Source organism: Amphimedon queenslandica, unplaced genomic scaffold (genome assembly GCF_000090795.2).
Source record: "Amphimedon queenslandica unplaced genomic scaffold, v1.1 AMPQUscaffold_13409, whole genome shotgun sequence".
Lineage (NCBI taxonomy): Eukaryota > Metazoa > Porifera > Demospongiae > Haplosclerida > Niphatidae > Amphimedon > Amphimedon queenslandica.
Genome location: NW_003546355.1, coordinates 182,556 through 195,756, shown reverse-complemented (window position 1 = coordinate 195,756; position 13,201 = coordinate 182,556). Strand labels below are relative to the sequence as shown.

The window sequence follows — 13,201 nt, the reverse complement described above, 5'->3', positions numbered from 1 at the left end:
CACCCATTTAATTATCCCCACCCACTCATAAGGGCGTAGCAGCCGACGCAAATTCCTGCCCTTCTCCTTCTCTCTCTTTCCCTCATTTTCTTTCAAAATGTCTCACAATCAAGAGATGCAGGACCTTATCCCACTCGTCAACAGCCTCCAGGACGCCTTCAGTAGCCTGGGGATGGTCTGCCCCATCGATCTACCTCAAATAGCTGTGGTTGGCGGTCAGTCTGCCGGGAAGAGCTCAGTACTGGAGAACTGCGTTGGAAAGTGAGAACTTATAACTAATGTACAATTAATATAGTTGTAAGGATTTAAGGATTCTTTTAAATATTTCAAATAAATCAATGTTTACATTTTAACCTGTTGCTATTGAAACTGAAATTTTTCTCGTTAATTCTATTAGTTAAAATTGTTTTTGTTTAGGGATTTCTTGCCACGTGGGTCCGGAATTGTCACAAGGCGTCCGCTAATCCTGCAATTAATAAACGCTAAAGCTGGTAAAAACCTTTTTAAAAGCAAGAACATGTTACATATCTGTCTTTCTCTCTTAGAATATGCCGAGTTTTTACATCAAAAGGGAAAGAAGTTTACGGATTTTAACGAAGTACGTAAAGAGATTGAGGCCGAGACTGATAGGATAACGGGAAAGAAGAAAGGAATATCAGCCGTACCAATCAACCTGAGGGTCTATTCACCGCATGGTATGTCTCATGACTATCACCTGATACATATTTACTTACTACCCCCCTCTCTCTCTCCCTCTCTCTCTCTCTCGTTACTTTTAAAACTCTTCCCCAGTTCTTAATCTTACCCTTGTTGACTTGCCTGGTATGACGAAGGTCCCAGTTGGAGACCAGCCTCCAGATATTGAGTTCCAGATAAGAGACATGTTGCTCCAGTTCATTACAAAAGAGAATACACTCATACTGGCTGTCACTCCGGCTAATTCTGATCTTGCAACCTCAGACGCTCTCAAACTGGCTAAGGAATGCGACCCACAAGGTAGGAGACTAGATATTGTCTCCATCCTTTTAAGTTTCTTTTTCTCTCTCCCTCCCTCTCTCTCTCTCTCTCTCTCTCTCTCCCTCTCTCTCCTCCAAAAGGTATAAGAACCATAGGTGTACTGACAAAACTTGATCTGATGGACGAAGGTACTGACGCACGTGACATTCTGGAGAACAAGGTCTTCTCTTTAAGACGTGGTTATATCGGTGTTGTGAATCGTAGTCAGAAGGATATCGATGGTAGTAAGGATATCCGAGCAGCTCTTGCTGGCGAGAGAAAGTTCTTTCTGTCTCACAGTGCTTACAGGTAAAGGGACGAGGGAGGGTGTTGTAAACCGGTTTGACTGGTTTCTTAAACAGGCATATGGCGGATAGGCTTGGTACCCCATACCTGCAGAAAGTATTGAACCAGGTAAGTAATAAAAATAACAATATAAATAAATATTATTATTATTATTTTTAAAGACACTGATTAATCATATTCGTGATACTCTACCATCTTTGAGATCAAAGTTACAAAGTGAAGTGTTTGCCATGGAGAAGGAGGTTGAAGAATATAAAAGATTCAATCCAAACGATCCAACCATCAAGACAAAAGCTCTCCTTACGTAAGCTTAGGGAACTTTATAATGTCTATCTTCTTTCAATTTCCTCTCTCTCTTTAGTCTTATTCAAAATTTTGGTGACGATTTTGAGAGGACGATCGAAGGAGGAGGAGGAGCTGAAGTTGTCATGTCGGAGCTAACGTGTGGAGCTAAAATTAATAAAATATTTCACGAGAGATTCCCCTTTGAACTAGTCAAGGTAAGGCGTGGTGCACATCCCAGTTTACTCTAGTATATTTTAGTATATTTTAGTATATTTAGTTTGGCTGTTTGCAAATGTAATTTGATATGGCTCATATGATATTTTGATTGTTGGTAATGTAACACAAATTTTTCCGTCATTATTAAATTAAGAAAATGTTTCTGACAATCTTTAATTACTACAAATATAATTATTGTCATCATTATTATTAATATTATTATTATTATTATTATTATTATTTTTGTTAGTTTGAGAAAGATGAGAAGGCCATGAGAAAGGAGATAGCGTTCACCATTCAGAACATACAGGGTGTTAGAGTTGGTCTGTTTACTCCTGATATGGCCTTTGAAGCCATTACGAAGAACCAAATTGAGAAGCTTCTGTCTCCAGCACTGAAATGTGTTGACATGGTGTCAGCAGAACTTATGACGGCTGTGAAGAACTGTGCAGATGGGGTAAGTGAGCATAGGAAACTCTTACATGTATTTTTGGATTTTACACGAATCTTTTAAGTTATTAAAAAATTGGGCCAAAGTCCCTGTACTATAGTACAGGGTCACAGGCCAAATTTTTCCAAAAATGAAAAGATGAGAATTTTCTATTTTTATAATGTTATCTGATGCATATACATGTTTTTATGTTGCGTAGAAAGTTTGAGCTGATTCCGATTAAAATTAGATTTTTTACGAATTTTTTAAGTTGCTCCAAAATCGGGCCAAAGTCCCTGTACTATAGTACATGGTCTTGGGCCAAATTTCACCAAAAATGGAAAGGTGAGAATTCTCCATTTTTATAACATTTTCTGATACATATACATGTACTTATGTTGCGTAGAAAGTTTGAGCTGATTCCGATCAAAATTGAATTTTTTGCGAATTTTTAAAGTTACTCCAAAATCGGACGAAAGTCCCTGTACTATAGTACAGGGTCACTTGCCAAATTTCACCAAAAATGAAAAGGTGAGAATTCTCCATTTTTATTACATTTTCTGATACATATACATGTTTTTATGTTGCATAGAAAGTTTGAGCTCATTCGGATTAAAATTAGATTTTTTACGAATGTTTAAAGTTGCTCTAAACTGACTTGTTTCATTCATTGTTTAGATGAATCGTTATCCGTTGCTAAGAGACGAGACTGAGAGGATCCTGTCAACATTTTTAAGAGAGCAAGAACAGAAAGCAAAGGACCACGTAATATTAATATTAATTTTAATATTAATTAATATTTATATATTAATTTATTTGTTTGTTTATTTATTTATTTATTTGTTGTTTAGATTACTTTGATGATAGAGATTGAGTTATCCTACATGAACACTAACCATCAGGACTTTGTTGGCTTTGATGCGTAAGAAAATAAATAACAACAATAATAAAAAATTAATAATAATAACATTCCTCTTTTCTCTCTCTCAAGTGCTGATAAATATTATAATTATTATAATATTTATCGCACAATTATTATAATATCAGCACTACATACAGTATACATATATATTATTATATTATAATAAATTATTAATATTAAATAAATTTTCTCCCTCTCTCTCTCCCTCCAGTGCTGCCAAAGGAGGTGGAGGGAGGAAGAAAGCCAAGACGTTGGGCAACCAGGTGATCAGGAAAGGATGGCTCAGCATGGTAGTCTCATTCATAAAGGGAAGCTCAAGGGAGTACTGGTTCGTGTTGACGTCTGAGAGTTTAACACTCTTCAGAGACTCAGAGGTAACAGATTAAACAATTAATTAATTGATTGATTAATTGATGACCAATTAATTAATAGTTAATTACTAATTAATAGTCAATTAGTTAATTAATAATTATTTAATTAATTGTTCTTGTAGGAGAAAGAGCAAAAGTATAGTTTAAGACTTGAAGACATGAAAGTTCGTGACATTGAAAGCGGACGCTTCTCCATCGGAAAGAAATACGCCTTTGCCATTTACTACACGACTGGAAGGTAATGGTATTAATTAATGAGTGGGCGTGGCATTGGGTGTGGTTTATAGGAACGTCTACAAGGATCAGGACCAGTTGCAGTTGGTTGCTCAATCGGAGGAAGAAATGGAATCATGGAAGGCATCCTTCTTGAGGGCCGGAGTTTACCCAGAAGCTGAGAAAAGCTCAGCTCCTGTATGTCAATAAATGAAAAACTTATTTTATTATTATTATTATTAATTTTAGGATCCTGATATGGCTTCTTTAGACCCGCAGTTGGAACGACAGGTCGAAACGATTAAGAACCTTGTTGAGTCTTACATTGATATCGTTATTAAAACCATCAAAGATCAAATACCAAAGACTATCATGCACACTATGGTGAACAAGGTAAGGAATAATGGAGGAGAGAGAAATATTATTACTTACTCTTTTTATTCCTTCCTTTCTCTCCTAAATCCTCTTCTCCTTCCCCTCTTTCTTTTTCTTCTCTCTCTCTCTCTCTCCCCACCCTCTTTCTTTGCCGTCTTTCCCCCTCTCTCAGTTGAAGTTTTACATTCAGAAGGAACTAATAGCCATGATATATGCAGCTGGAGATCAGAATTCGCTAATGGAGGAGAGCAAGGAGGCAGCAACTAGGAGAGAGGAGATGATTAAAATGTATCACGCCTGCAAAGACGCTCTGGGTCTAGTACAAGACATCAACGTCAAGACAGGTTCAATAAAAATAATTATTTATTTATTATTTTATTAATTTATTTATGTATTTATTTACTTTTTATTTTATTTTATTTTTAGTTCATACTCCTCTTCCTCCTCCCGTGAATATTGACGAGGACCTGCCCCCTCCCCCTAAGCCGTCCCGCCCACACAGCACTGCTAGCATGCCCCGCCCCCCACCAGCTCGCCCTAATAACAACACACAAACGTCACCACGTGCACCAACGTAAGTACAACTCCGCCCACTTTTAATTATTAATTTTTTGTAGTCGGCCGTCTGCAGACAGACCAAACGTTCCAGGAAGACCTAATGTACCACAGTGAGTCTCATTATATATTCATTAATTAATTAATTATTCACGAGCTCTTAATTATGATAAAAATTAATTATTAGGAGACCACCTGGAGGTGGTGGGGGAAGGCCGGTCCCTCCCCGCCCATCAATCCCACAGAGACCTCAGTAATGGCGTTATTAGCAGCTGCACTTTAATTAGAAACTATAGCTATTACTATTATTATTATTATTATTACCATTTACTCTTGTTTTGCTGTGTGGATATATTATCAAAATGTAGTAGTTTTTTCTCTCTTTTTTAAAACTATTTAATATTATTGTTATTATTGTTGTACTTCAGCCATTGCTAGTTCCATCATTTCTTCCTGTTTCTGTTGCTCCGTTTGCTTTCTCCTTGCATCCCTAATGAGCTTCTTTCTTTTCTTTCCAGACAACTTTACGTTAGCATGAGGGTTAGTCCTTTTAAAGTGAAACATCTTAGTTAACGGCATAAAATTTTAGTCTGTACTATCTGATAATTCAAATTTTCAAGCAGTTTTTGTAGCTTCTATCCCCTACTTCAAGCTACGCCCATTATACTCTGGCTACAACTAATTCATTCTTATTTCTTTCCAACCTGTTTTGTTTCAATTTGTTCACTGTGGTATTGGACAGTGTTTCATTGCTTCTCTGGAACTTCTTACGTTTGGATGAACTCCTCTACAGACAAAGAATAAAGCATTAGGAGGAGAAAAGACTAATTCTTGTACCTTTTGTTTCTTAAGTTTCCCCATGATGTGAATTGCTTGCACTAAAAGACACGTGACTAAAATGATTTGATTGGTTGAAAATTATCAATCAATGAATATTTAAAAAGGTGGCACTACTAATGAATAATTATATCTAATTAACTCTCTATTGAAACTCATTTTCACAGTCAAGTGTATCAAGATTATCCCTCATGTCTTTGAGCAGGTCACGGTGGAGTTGCAAGTTGACATACTTATCTTTCAGATTCTCAGACATTGATTCCAGTACCGATATCTCAGACTTCAATTCTTCTAATTCCATTCCTGTTGCATTACAAGCTGCTTCTGCATTACTAAGCGCCCTATCTAGAGAATCCAATGCTGCAGAATCAGCAAAAGTTATTGAGTTTATTCGTTCTTCAACTTGCTCAACTTGAGCTGAAAGAGCTGCTATACTATCATTAGTCCTAGCAGCATTAGCAATTGCAGCATTTAATCCAGTGTTTGCTTTAAGCAGTGACTGTCTCTCCTTCTCTCCTCTCTCTTCTAACTCTCTCAGTTTGTTCTCTGTCTCCTCCAACTGAATAACTTTAAGGTCTTCTTGAAGTTCTGTGGCTTCTGAACGAGATATCAAAACAGTTGCATTAGTTGAATTGAGCGCCTAAAATGTCAAAAAATAAAACCAAGACATTACAGTATCTTATACTTACATCATTTATAATATCCAGAGTCTCTATTGTTCCTAGTAATATGCTCTCTGTTGCTAAAATAATATTACTTAGTTCATTAATTCTTCTCCTTCTTTCTATTGCAAGGGAAAGCGTCATATTTGAATCTTCCTCTGCCTCTTCAACAAGTAGCCTCAATCTATTAAGCCTCTCTACATAAGCCAAAGCTCTTGTAAGTTCTTCCTCGACTCGTTTCAAGACCTCTTCAGCTTCTTTAATGATCTGTTCTCCTTCCCTCAGTGATGCATTAGCAGAAGAAAGAGCTTCCTTTTCTCTAGCCAATATCTCTTGTGCAGTGTTGTTAAGATATGAAGCAGTAGAGAGTAGATCCTGTCCATCATTGAAAAGGACATTAAAAGCTTCTCTCACTTCATTACTAGCAATAGACACGTTAACAGTCTCATTGTATGTCCTACTAGCAATCATTACCAGCTGCAGAGACTGTACCAAAAGCTCTCTTCCTCTTTCAATAAATTCTATGTTCTCCACATCATCATACACACTCATTGCTGCTTCTAATACTTCCACAGTGTCATTAATAACTTGACTCAGTTTTATCTCTCCTTCAGCAACAAGACTGGAGAGGTTACTAGTAGAGCAATCATTAAGTCCCTTTAATAGGTCCAGGGTGCTGTTCTCAATGTCAACTAGTTCATTTATTGACTGCAGTAGATCTGTGGTGTTATCAGATAGAATCAGTCCATTTCTTAATAATTCTCTAACTGTTACTGATTGCTCATTAGCTGCAGCTTCAGCCTCCATTGATATGTTAGCAAGCTGAGATATAACAATGTCGATTCTCTTTGTTATATTTAGTGATGCTTTTAAGTGTTGAGTAGCATTAACTTTCAATAGTGTCTCAATGAGGCTCAGTTGTTCAGTGATGTTATTAATCAATTCATCATTCATCTCTCTTTTCTCTCTTAATAGTTTAGCTGATGTTTCTATCTCTTTTATAAAATTAGCAAAAATGTCTACCTCTTCCACTGTTTCTACCAGTTCACTGTTTGTTTCTGAAAGGTTGGAAAACAGCTGCATTTGTCGAGATGTTAAATGAATTAATAATTCTTTAAGATTAAGTAGGTTGGATTGCAAGCTCATTACAGTATCTGTGAGTGATGGATGAATTTCTTTTGATGTGGAGGAGTTGATAATTGCTTCTGTTAGTGACTCAAGTGAACTGACTGTTGTGTTATAAGCAACAGAAATATTGTCATAACAAGATGGACAATCTACAAAGAGAAAAGAATAATCATATTATTATAACGGCAAGTTGGGTATCATTAGTTTACTGAGTTATCATCAAAAAAAAGCTTACTCTTATGCAATATTCAATACATTTTTTTGAGTTTAAGAAACTTGTCAAAATTTGAAAAATACCTAAGGCTTATAGCCCATGGTTTTTTCGAAAAAATGGCCAAAAAATCACTCCTAATTTTTATTACATTTTCTGATACATATTGACGTCCTTATGCTGTGTAGAAAGTTTGAGTTGATTCCGACTTAATTTTTTCAAGTTACGGCCATTTTAAGAAATAGGCCAAAATCTGAAAAATACCCAAGGCTATAGCCCATGGTTTTTCGAAAAAATGGCCAAAAAATCACTCCCAATTTTTATTACATTTTCTGATACATATTGACGTCCTTATGCTGTGTAGAAAGTGTGAGTTGATTCCGACTTAATTTTTTCAAGTTACGGCCATTTTAAGAAATAGGCCAAAATCTGAAAAATACCCAAGGCTATAGCCCATGGTTTTTTCGAAAAAATGGCCAAAAAATCACTCCCAATTTTTATTACATTTTCTGATACATATTGACGTCCTTATGCTGTGTAGAAAGTTCGAGTTGATTCCAACTAAAATTTTTCAAGTTACGGCCATTTTAAGAAAAGTACCAAAATCTAAAAAGTACCCAAGGCTATAGCCCATGGTTTTTTCCGAAAAATGACCAAAAAATGACCCCCAATTTTTATTACATTTTCTGATACATATTGACGTCCTTATGCTGTGTAGAAAGTTTGAGCCGATTCCGACTTAAATTTTTCAAGTTACGACCATTTTATGAACCATTATCTATACCTGTACATCCTTCATTTATTTTATGAGTTCCATCAGGGCACAGCTCACACTCAACACCAGAATAACCATCAAAACAATAACACTCTCCAGTATCTGAATCACAACCATCCGATCCATTTGAATTACAATTACATCCTAAAAATTTTATTATAATAATAATAATAATAATTATTATTATTTTCATTATAATTTCCAATTGACTTACGTGTACAACTACCACTGTTGTTATAGTAACCAGCTAAACAGGTGTCACATTCATCTCCACCCAGACCTTCTTGACAGCCACAGAGCCCATTACAATCTACAATAAAGTCATTAAAACTTAATAGTTAACATTAGCATTCTTACTCCTGCATTCAATTACAGTGTTTTCATTCGTAGCCGGTTGCCATGGTAAATCATTACGAGACGGTAAACAAGCCTGACAGTCTACTCCGGTAGTATTATGCTCACAGTTGCAACTATAACCTCCATTAGCATCTCTCATGCATGAAGAAGCATGTCCATTACAATGACAATATCCAGAAACCTCAACCGAGCTAAGAGCATAGTAATAACTATCCAGTACCAGTTCATTCCATGTTTCAATGTCGGGCAGCAAGACTAGTTTGTGTAGCCGTATTTGAATATTAGTGACAGCGAGATATCGTTGATTCTGAGCGATAAACAGCCATTCCTCCAGTTAATGGTATGAGTCCTACACCATTTGAAGTACACCTTGCTCCCTCACTCTCTCCTCTCTCTTCCTCTATCCCGTAAGTCTCAAGACAGGACAAGGAGTAGTAACGAAGAGGGAAGTAAGTGCCACCAAAATCAGACGAAACATGTAAAGAGAATGAATGTGGTCTGGGGCTACGAAATAGTATTTTTATTTCGTCAATTATGAAAGTTTTGTTCAAATTAAAAGAGATATTGGCATTCATGTTACCAGCTCCATCACTGAGAGAAGAGTAAGGAGGAGAGAGCCAGAAAGTAAGTGGGTCAGAGTCTGTGATGTGTTCTGGCGGGTGAAGAGAGCTGTTACCATCTCCACAGGCACTGCAATGAAGTCCTCCTTTCTGACATGTCCTCTCTACTGCTCTCTCCCCGCATGTACTAGAGGCCAGTGGTGTAATCCCATTCAAAATGTCACTTATCTTTGGCGGGCTACAGAGAATTGGCTGTCCCTTGGAGTTGTAGCAAGATGAAGATGAGGAGAGAGGAATGGTAGCTGCAGCTATGAGGATAAAGAAAGCAGTCAACATCTTGTTGTGGTACCGGGCAATGCGCAGGAATGTTTTTGTCTTGTGTGGTAAGAGGAGGAGCATGAGACATGAAGCCATCAAACTCAAAAGGAGAAAGAGGAGCCATGTTTACAAACATTGGAAAATTGATTTTGCAAAAGAAAGTTATAAGAAACATTATTGTTATTTCATAGTACTCCTGATCGAAAAAGAGCTCCTTTGGATATTTGCTATTTTTTACAATAAAAATAATTACTAAAATCATTCCCCCAAGCTCAGTCTCCTTCTGCTTTATCTTCCATTGGAGCGTCATCATCAGATCCATCATCATCTCCTGCCACCTCCTGGTTCTGTAATCTTAGCTCCTCCATTTGTGCCCTTAGCTCTTCATCATCTCCAACTGTCACTACTTTAGGCTAGAGGAGAGAGGGGAAAAGGAAAAAGGGACAATCCTTAAGGATTACATTATATGTCATTACTTACCTCAAGGATTACATTAAAGTTTCCATCACTTTCTTCAATGGATTCTCTTATAATTTGAATGACTGAGTTCAGCCTGGCTATACCCTCCGCTCTGTCCAATGTGGTCGTCGTGACAACATACTGGGGTGGGGCAATCAAATTAATCTAAGAAAGAAAATTAATCAAATAAAGAATCATTATTTTTTACTTTTATAGGCATGTCCTCAGTAGATTGCTTCAGTCCTTGTTTCAGTGCAGCTTTTACTGCATCAATACCTTCATAACTGTAACATGATACCTCAATATCTAAAAGAAAGGAAAATAAAGACTACAATATTTTTGTGCTACCAGATCTAATTTTGACTGGCTGTGGTGTCAACCTGTGTTGTATATTAGCTACTAATTTCTCTCGTTCTTCTGAAGTTAAAGTGCATTCGTCTAATATACTAGAATCACTAATAGAGAAGGAAGGAATTGGATCTTGATAGAGTGATGGTGCTTCTTACGTTACGGCTTTTTTAAATATCTCGTACGAGCTACCAGGGATACCGGTATTGTCCTCAAACTTCCAAGCAGTTCTGTCATAAAGAGACTCCAACTGCTCATTACTGTAGCCTAACTTTGAGGCAACGTTTGTTAAGATACTGTTAACCTAAATAAGATAGCAGTCTTAATAATAATAATATAAATTAAATATAAATAAATATATAATTGGACATGCTTTAATTGTGTTTCTCATCATAAAGGTATCTTTATTGTATATTACTCACTGCCTTTGCTTTTGAAAATTTATCTTCACATTTCTGAATCTCTTCCGGTGAGACACGCCTCTTGGACAAATCAATGTATCCTAAAGGGTGTGGTCTAATTGGGTGTGGCTTAAACTCTCAACCCCACCCACCTTTATCTTCGTCCACCCTGATAACAGCTACGCACTCGCTCCTCCCGATACGAACTAGTTTATTTATTGAGCGAATTCGACGTCTTGTTAATTCACTCAACATTATCATCCCCTCTATGTTACCATACTCCTGTAGGCTGACGTATGCTCCCATCTCAGCTACTGAGCGAACGTTGACCATCACCACATCTTCTAGTTTAGGGTATTTGTGACGATAGAACCTGCAGACAAGTGACATTCTTCAATCCTCTGACCTGATGCAATTGTTAACACGTGGGTTTATACTATTCAATATTACTATTCGGATTATTAGAGTTTAAATGGCAAATCCAACACCTACGCATATTTTTTAAACAGCCACGCCCAACACTGCTGCAGTAGTATTTACTCTCTCCTCGACTCTCTCTTTATCAAAAATGGCTAGTGCTGGAGGAGCGATGCAACTAAAAGTAAGATAAAAGATTGCAAGAGCAAAACGTTCATTATTAGTCATAGGTCCTCTTTGTTGGTGATGTTGATGTTGGAAAAACATCAATATTCGAATTATATAGAACTCATGAAGTGGCCAAATCTCCTAAGCATACAATGGACCCTGTTATTAAAAGTTTTAATATTGTTACTATGACTCCTCACACAACAGTAGAAGTAAGCTGCTTTTTATGAAATTAAGTTTAATAATCTATAATATTAGCTACACCTTTACGACACAGGAGGACAGGAACGCTACAAAACATTGACAAAACAGTTTTTTAGAGATGCTGACATTGCTCTTCTTGTGTTCAGTATCACTGATGGTGATTCATTCCGCCACATTGAGCAGGATTGGAGACAAGAAGTTTTGAATCATAATGAAAAGGACGTGATGATGATTCTCATTGGCAACAAGGATGATCTTCACGAAGAGAGAATCAACCCTAAATCAACAAGCAGACAATATGCTGAGATACATCACATGAAGTTTGTTGAAATGTCTGCAAATAGAAGAGATGATTATGATAAGGTGGACTCTGTCATTCGAGAAGCTACAACTGAAATTGTACGTCAAAGACGTAATACTATGTCTGGACCTGTACAGCAAGAAGATGAAAGAATAGTTCTGGATGAGCCAGTTCATGATGGTCTAGTGCAGCAACAAGAGCAAAAAAGAAGTCGATGCCGTTATTGTTAAAGACTACTTATACAATTACTTTTATATACTTTTATATTGTCCATTCTATTTGTCCCTTGAATAATGTAAGCACAAAATACCGCTAAAGTGCATCACTACTTTAAACTGCATTTGTATTTTTAGCTCCTAAAACCTGCAGACAAGTGACATTCTTGTTAGTTTCTGATGCAATTGTCCACTCAAGATGTGGGTAAGGTGGATTAGGCTGAATGCTGTTCTCAAATTCACAAAAATGTCATTGTAATAAGTGAGGAATGTGGCCTAGTCGAGGGCGGATGCAGCAGCTAGCCAGCCCCTCCTACAAGGAGCTATATGGCCCCAAACCTCGAAGAAAAAACGCTTAAGGTAAGAGATGATAGGATTTTTGTGAACCAGTGAATATCTAATGATTTATGATTTCTCTAGGTAATCTTTATTGGTGATTCTAATGTAGGCAAGATATCAATATTCAAATTATATATGCATCACAAGGTTGACCTCAAGACTCTCCACAATTGGTGTCGAGACGAAAGAGAATATTGTATATATACACCAAAGATTCAGATGAAAAAGTTTTGGTTAGGATTATAAGTTTAATATAGAATAATAATGTGTTCTTTTAGCTATACGTGCATGACACAGCTGGTAGTGAACGATTTAAGTCTGTAACACGTCAGTTCTATAAAGAGACTGACATTGCTTGTCTTGTTTACGATGTTACTAATCAAGATTCATTCTACCACATTGGAGAATGGAAGAGAGAGAGATAGAAAATAATGCAGGTGATAGAAGAATCCAGATGATTTTAATTGCTAATAAATGTGATAAGACTAACGAACAGTGGAGAATCTCACCATCAGAAGGCAGGGAGTATGCTGAACAAAATAACATGAAGTTTATTGAAATGTCTGCACATTATAAGGAACAGAGGCGTATTTAGGGGGGGGCTGAGGGGGCTTGAGCACCCCCCTCAGGGCTGGGCTCAGAAAAAATTACTGAAGTCCTGGACTCTTGCATCACTACCAAGCCTATTAACAAAGTTATCTAGCCCCCTGATCATGATTTCAGCAGTTTCCAGTGCTTTTAAGCCCACCATCCACTATTCAACTTTGTTGAAAGCAACTTTGTGGTTACTTTGATGTGCTGTCAACTCTGTTGCCTGAAATAGAACTGATTC

The 13,201-nt window shown here is 36.9% G+C and overlaps 4 protein-coding genes across 7 annotated transcripts in view; 2 read left to right on the top strand and 2 right to left on the bottom strand.

Moving 5' to 3' along the window:
• Positions 1 to 8: 8 nt before the first annotated feature.
• On the top strand, positions 9 to 5,096 carry LOC100638088 (dynamin-1-like). Of its 2 annotated transcripts, XM_003386624.2 has the most exons (19): positions 9 to 261; positions 418 to 491; positions 546 to 695; positions 793 to 996; positions 1,098 to 1,305; positions 1,359 to 1,410; positions 1,464 to 1,606; positions 1,664 to 1,802; positions 2,054 to 2,260; positions 2,912 to 2,998; positions 3,085 to 3,155; positions 3,367 to 3,529; positions 3,649 to 3,764; positions 3,814 to 3,937; positions 3,989 to 4,132; positions 4,287 to 4,458; positions 4,541 to 4,688; positions 4,732 to 4,782; positions 4,857 to 5,096. In XM_003386624.2, exons 1-19 carry the CDS (start codon positions 98 to 100, stop codon positions 4,924 to 4,926), a joined length of 2,487 nt encoding a protein of 828 aa, XP_003386672.1. In that variant the 5' UTR covers positions 9 to 97; the 3' UTR covers positions 4,927 to 5,096. The 2 variants fall into 2 exon arrangements, with proteins under 2 accessions (XP_003386672.1, XP_019852050.1); XM_019996491.1 differs by having other exon boundaries at positions 418 to 695.
• Positions 5,097 to 5,376: 280 nt separating this feature from the next.
• LOC105312779 (laminin subunit gamma-1-like) lies at positions 5,377 to 9,632 on the bottom strand. Its single transcript, XM_019996504.1, is given in 7 exon segments — positions 5,377 to 5,456; positions 5,507 to 6,146; positions 6,196 to 7,445; positions 8,292 to 8,426; positions 8,497 to 8,592; positions 8,640 to 8,933; positions 8,935 to 9,632. Coding segments are annotated over 6 exon segments (2,871 nt in total). The 5' UTR covers positions 9,536 to 9,632; the 3' UTR covers positions 5,377 to 5,456; positions 5,507 to 5,651.
• A 10-nt stretch (positions 9,633 to 9,642) lies between these two features.
• LOC100637960 (eukaryotic translation initiation factor 2 subunit 1-like) lies at positions 9,643 to 11,168 on the bottom strand. The gene is made up of 7 exons (XM_003386623.3): positions 10,878 to 11,168; positions 10,747 to 10,826; positions 10,483 to 10,628; positions 10,325 to 10,431; positions 10,185 to 10,282; positions 9,998 to 10,141; positions 9,643 to 9,930 (listed from the first exon to the last, which is right to left on the bottom strand). Exons 1-7 carry the CDS (start codon positions 11,113 to 11,115, stop codon positions 9,790 to 9,792), a joined length of 954 nt encoding a protein of 317 aa, XP_003386671.1. The 5' UTR covers positions 11,116 to 11,168; the 3' UTR covers positions 9,643 to 9,789.
• Positions 11,168 to 13,201, top strand: part of LOC105312778 (ras-related protein RABF1-like) — a 4,688-nt gene continuing 2,654 nt past the window's right edge. The window contains exons 1-4 of one of the 3 annotated variants that reach the window (XR_002184834.1): positions 11,216 to 11,326; positions 11,373 to 11,522; positions 11,569 to 12,110; positions 12,169 to 12,190. Coding sequence is in view for 2 of the 3 variants with exons in the window: in XM_011405682.2 (XP_011403984.1) it covers positions 11,294 to 11,326; positions 11,373 to 11,522; positions 11,569 to 12,045 (660 nt within the window). In the remaining variant the exon portion in view is untranslated. The other 2 variants (XM_011405682.2, XM_019996500.1) reach the window with 2 other exon arrangements.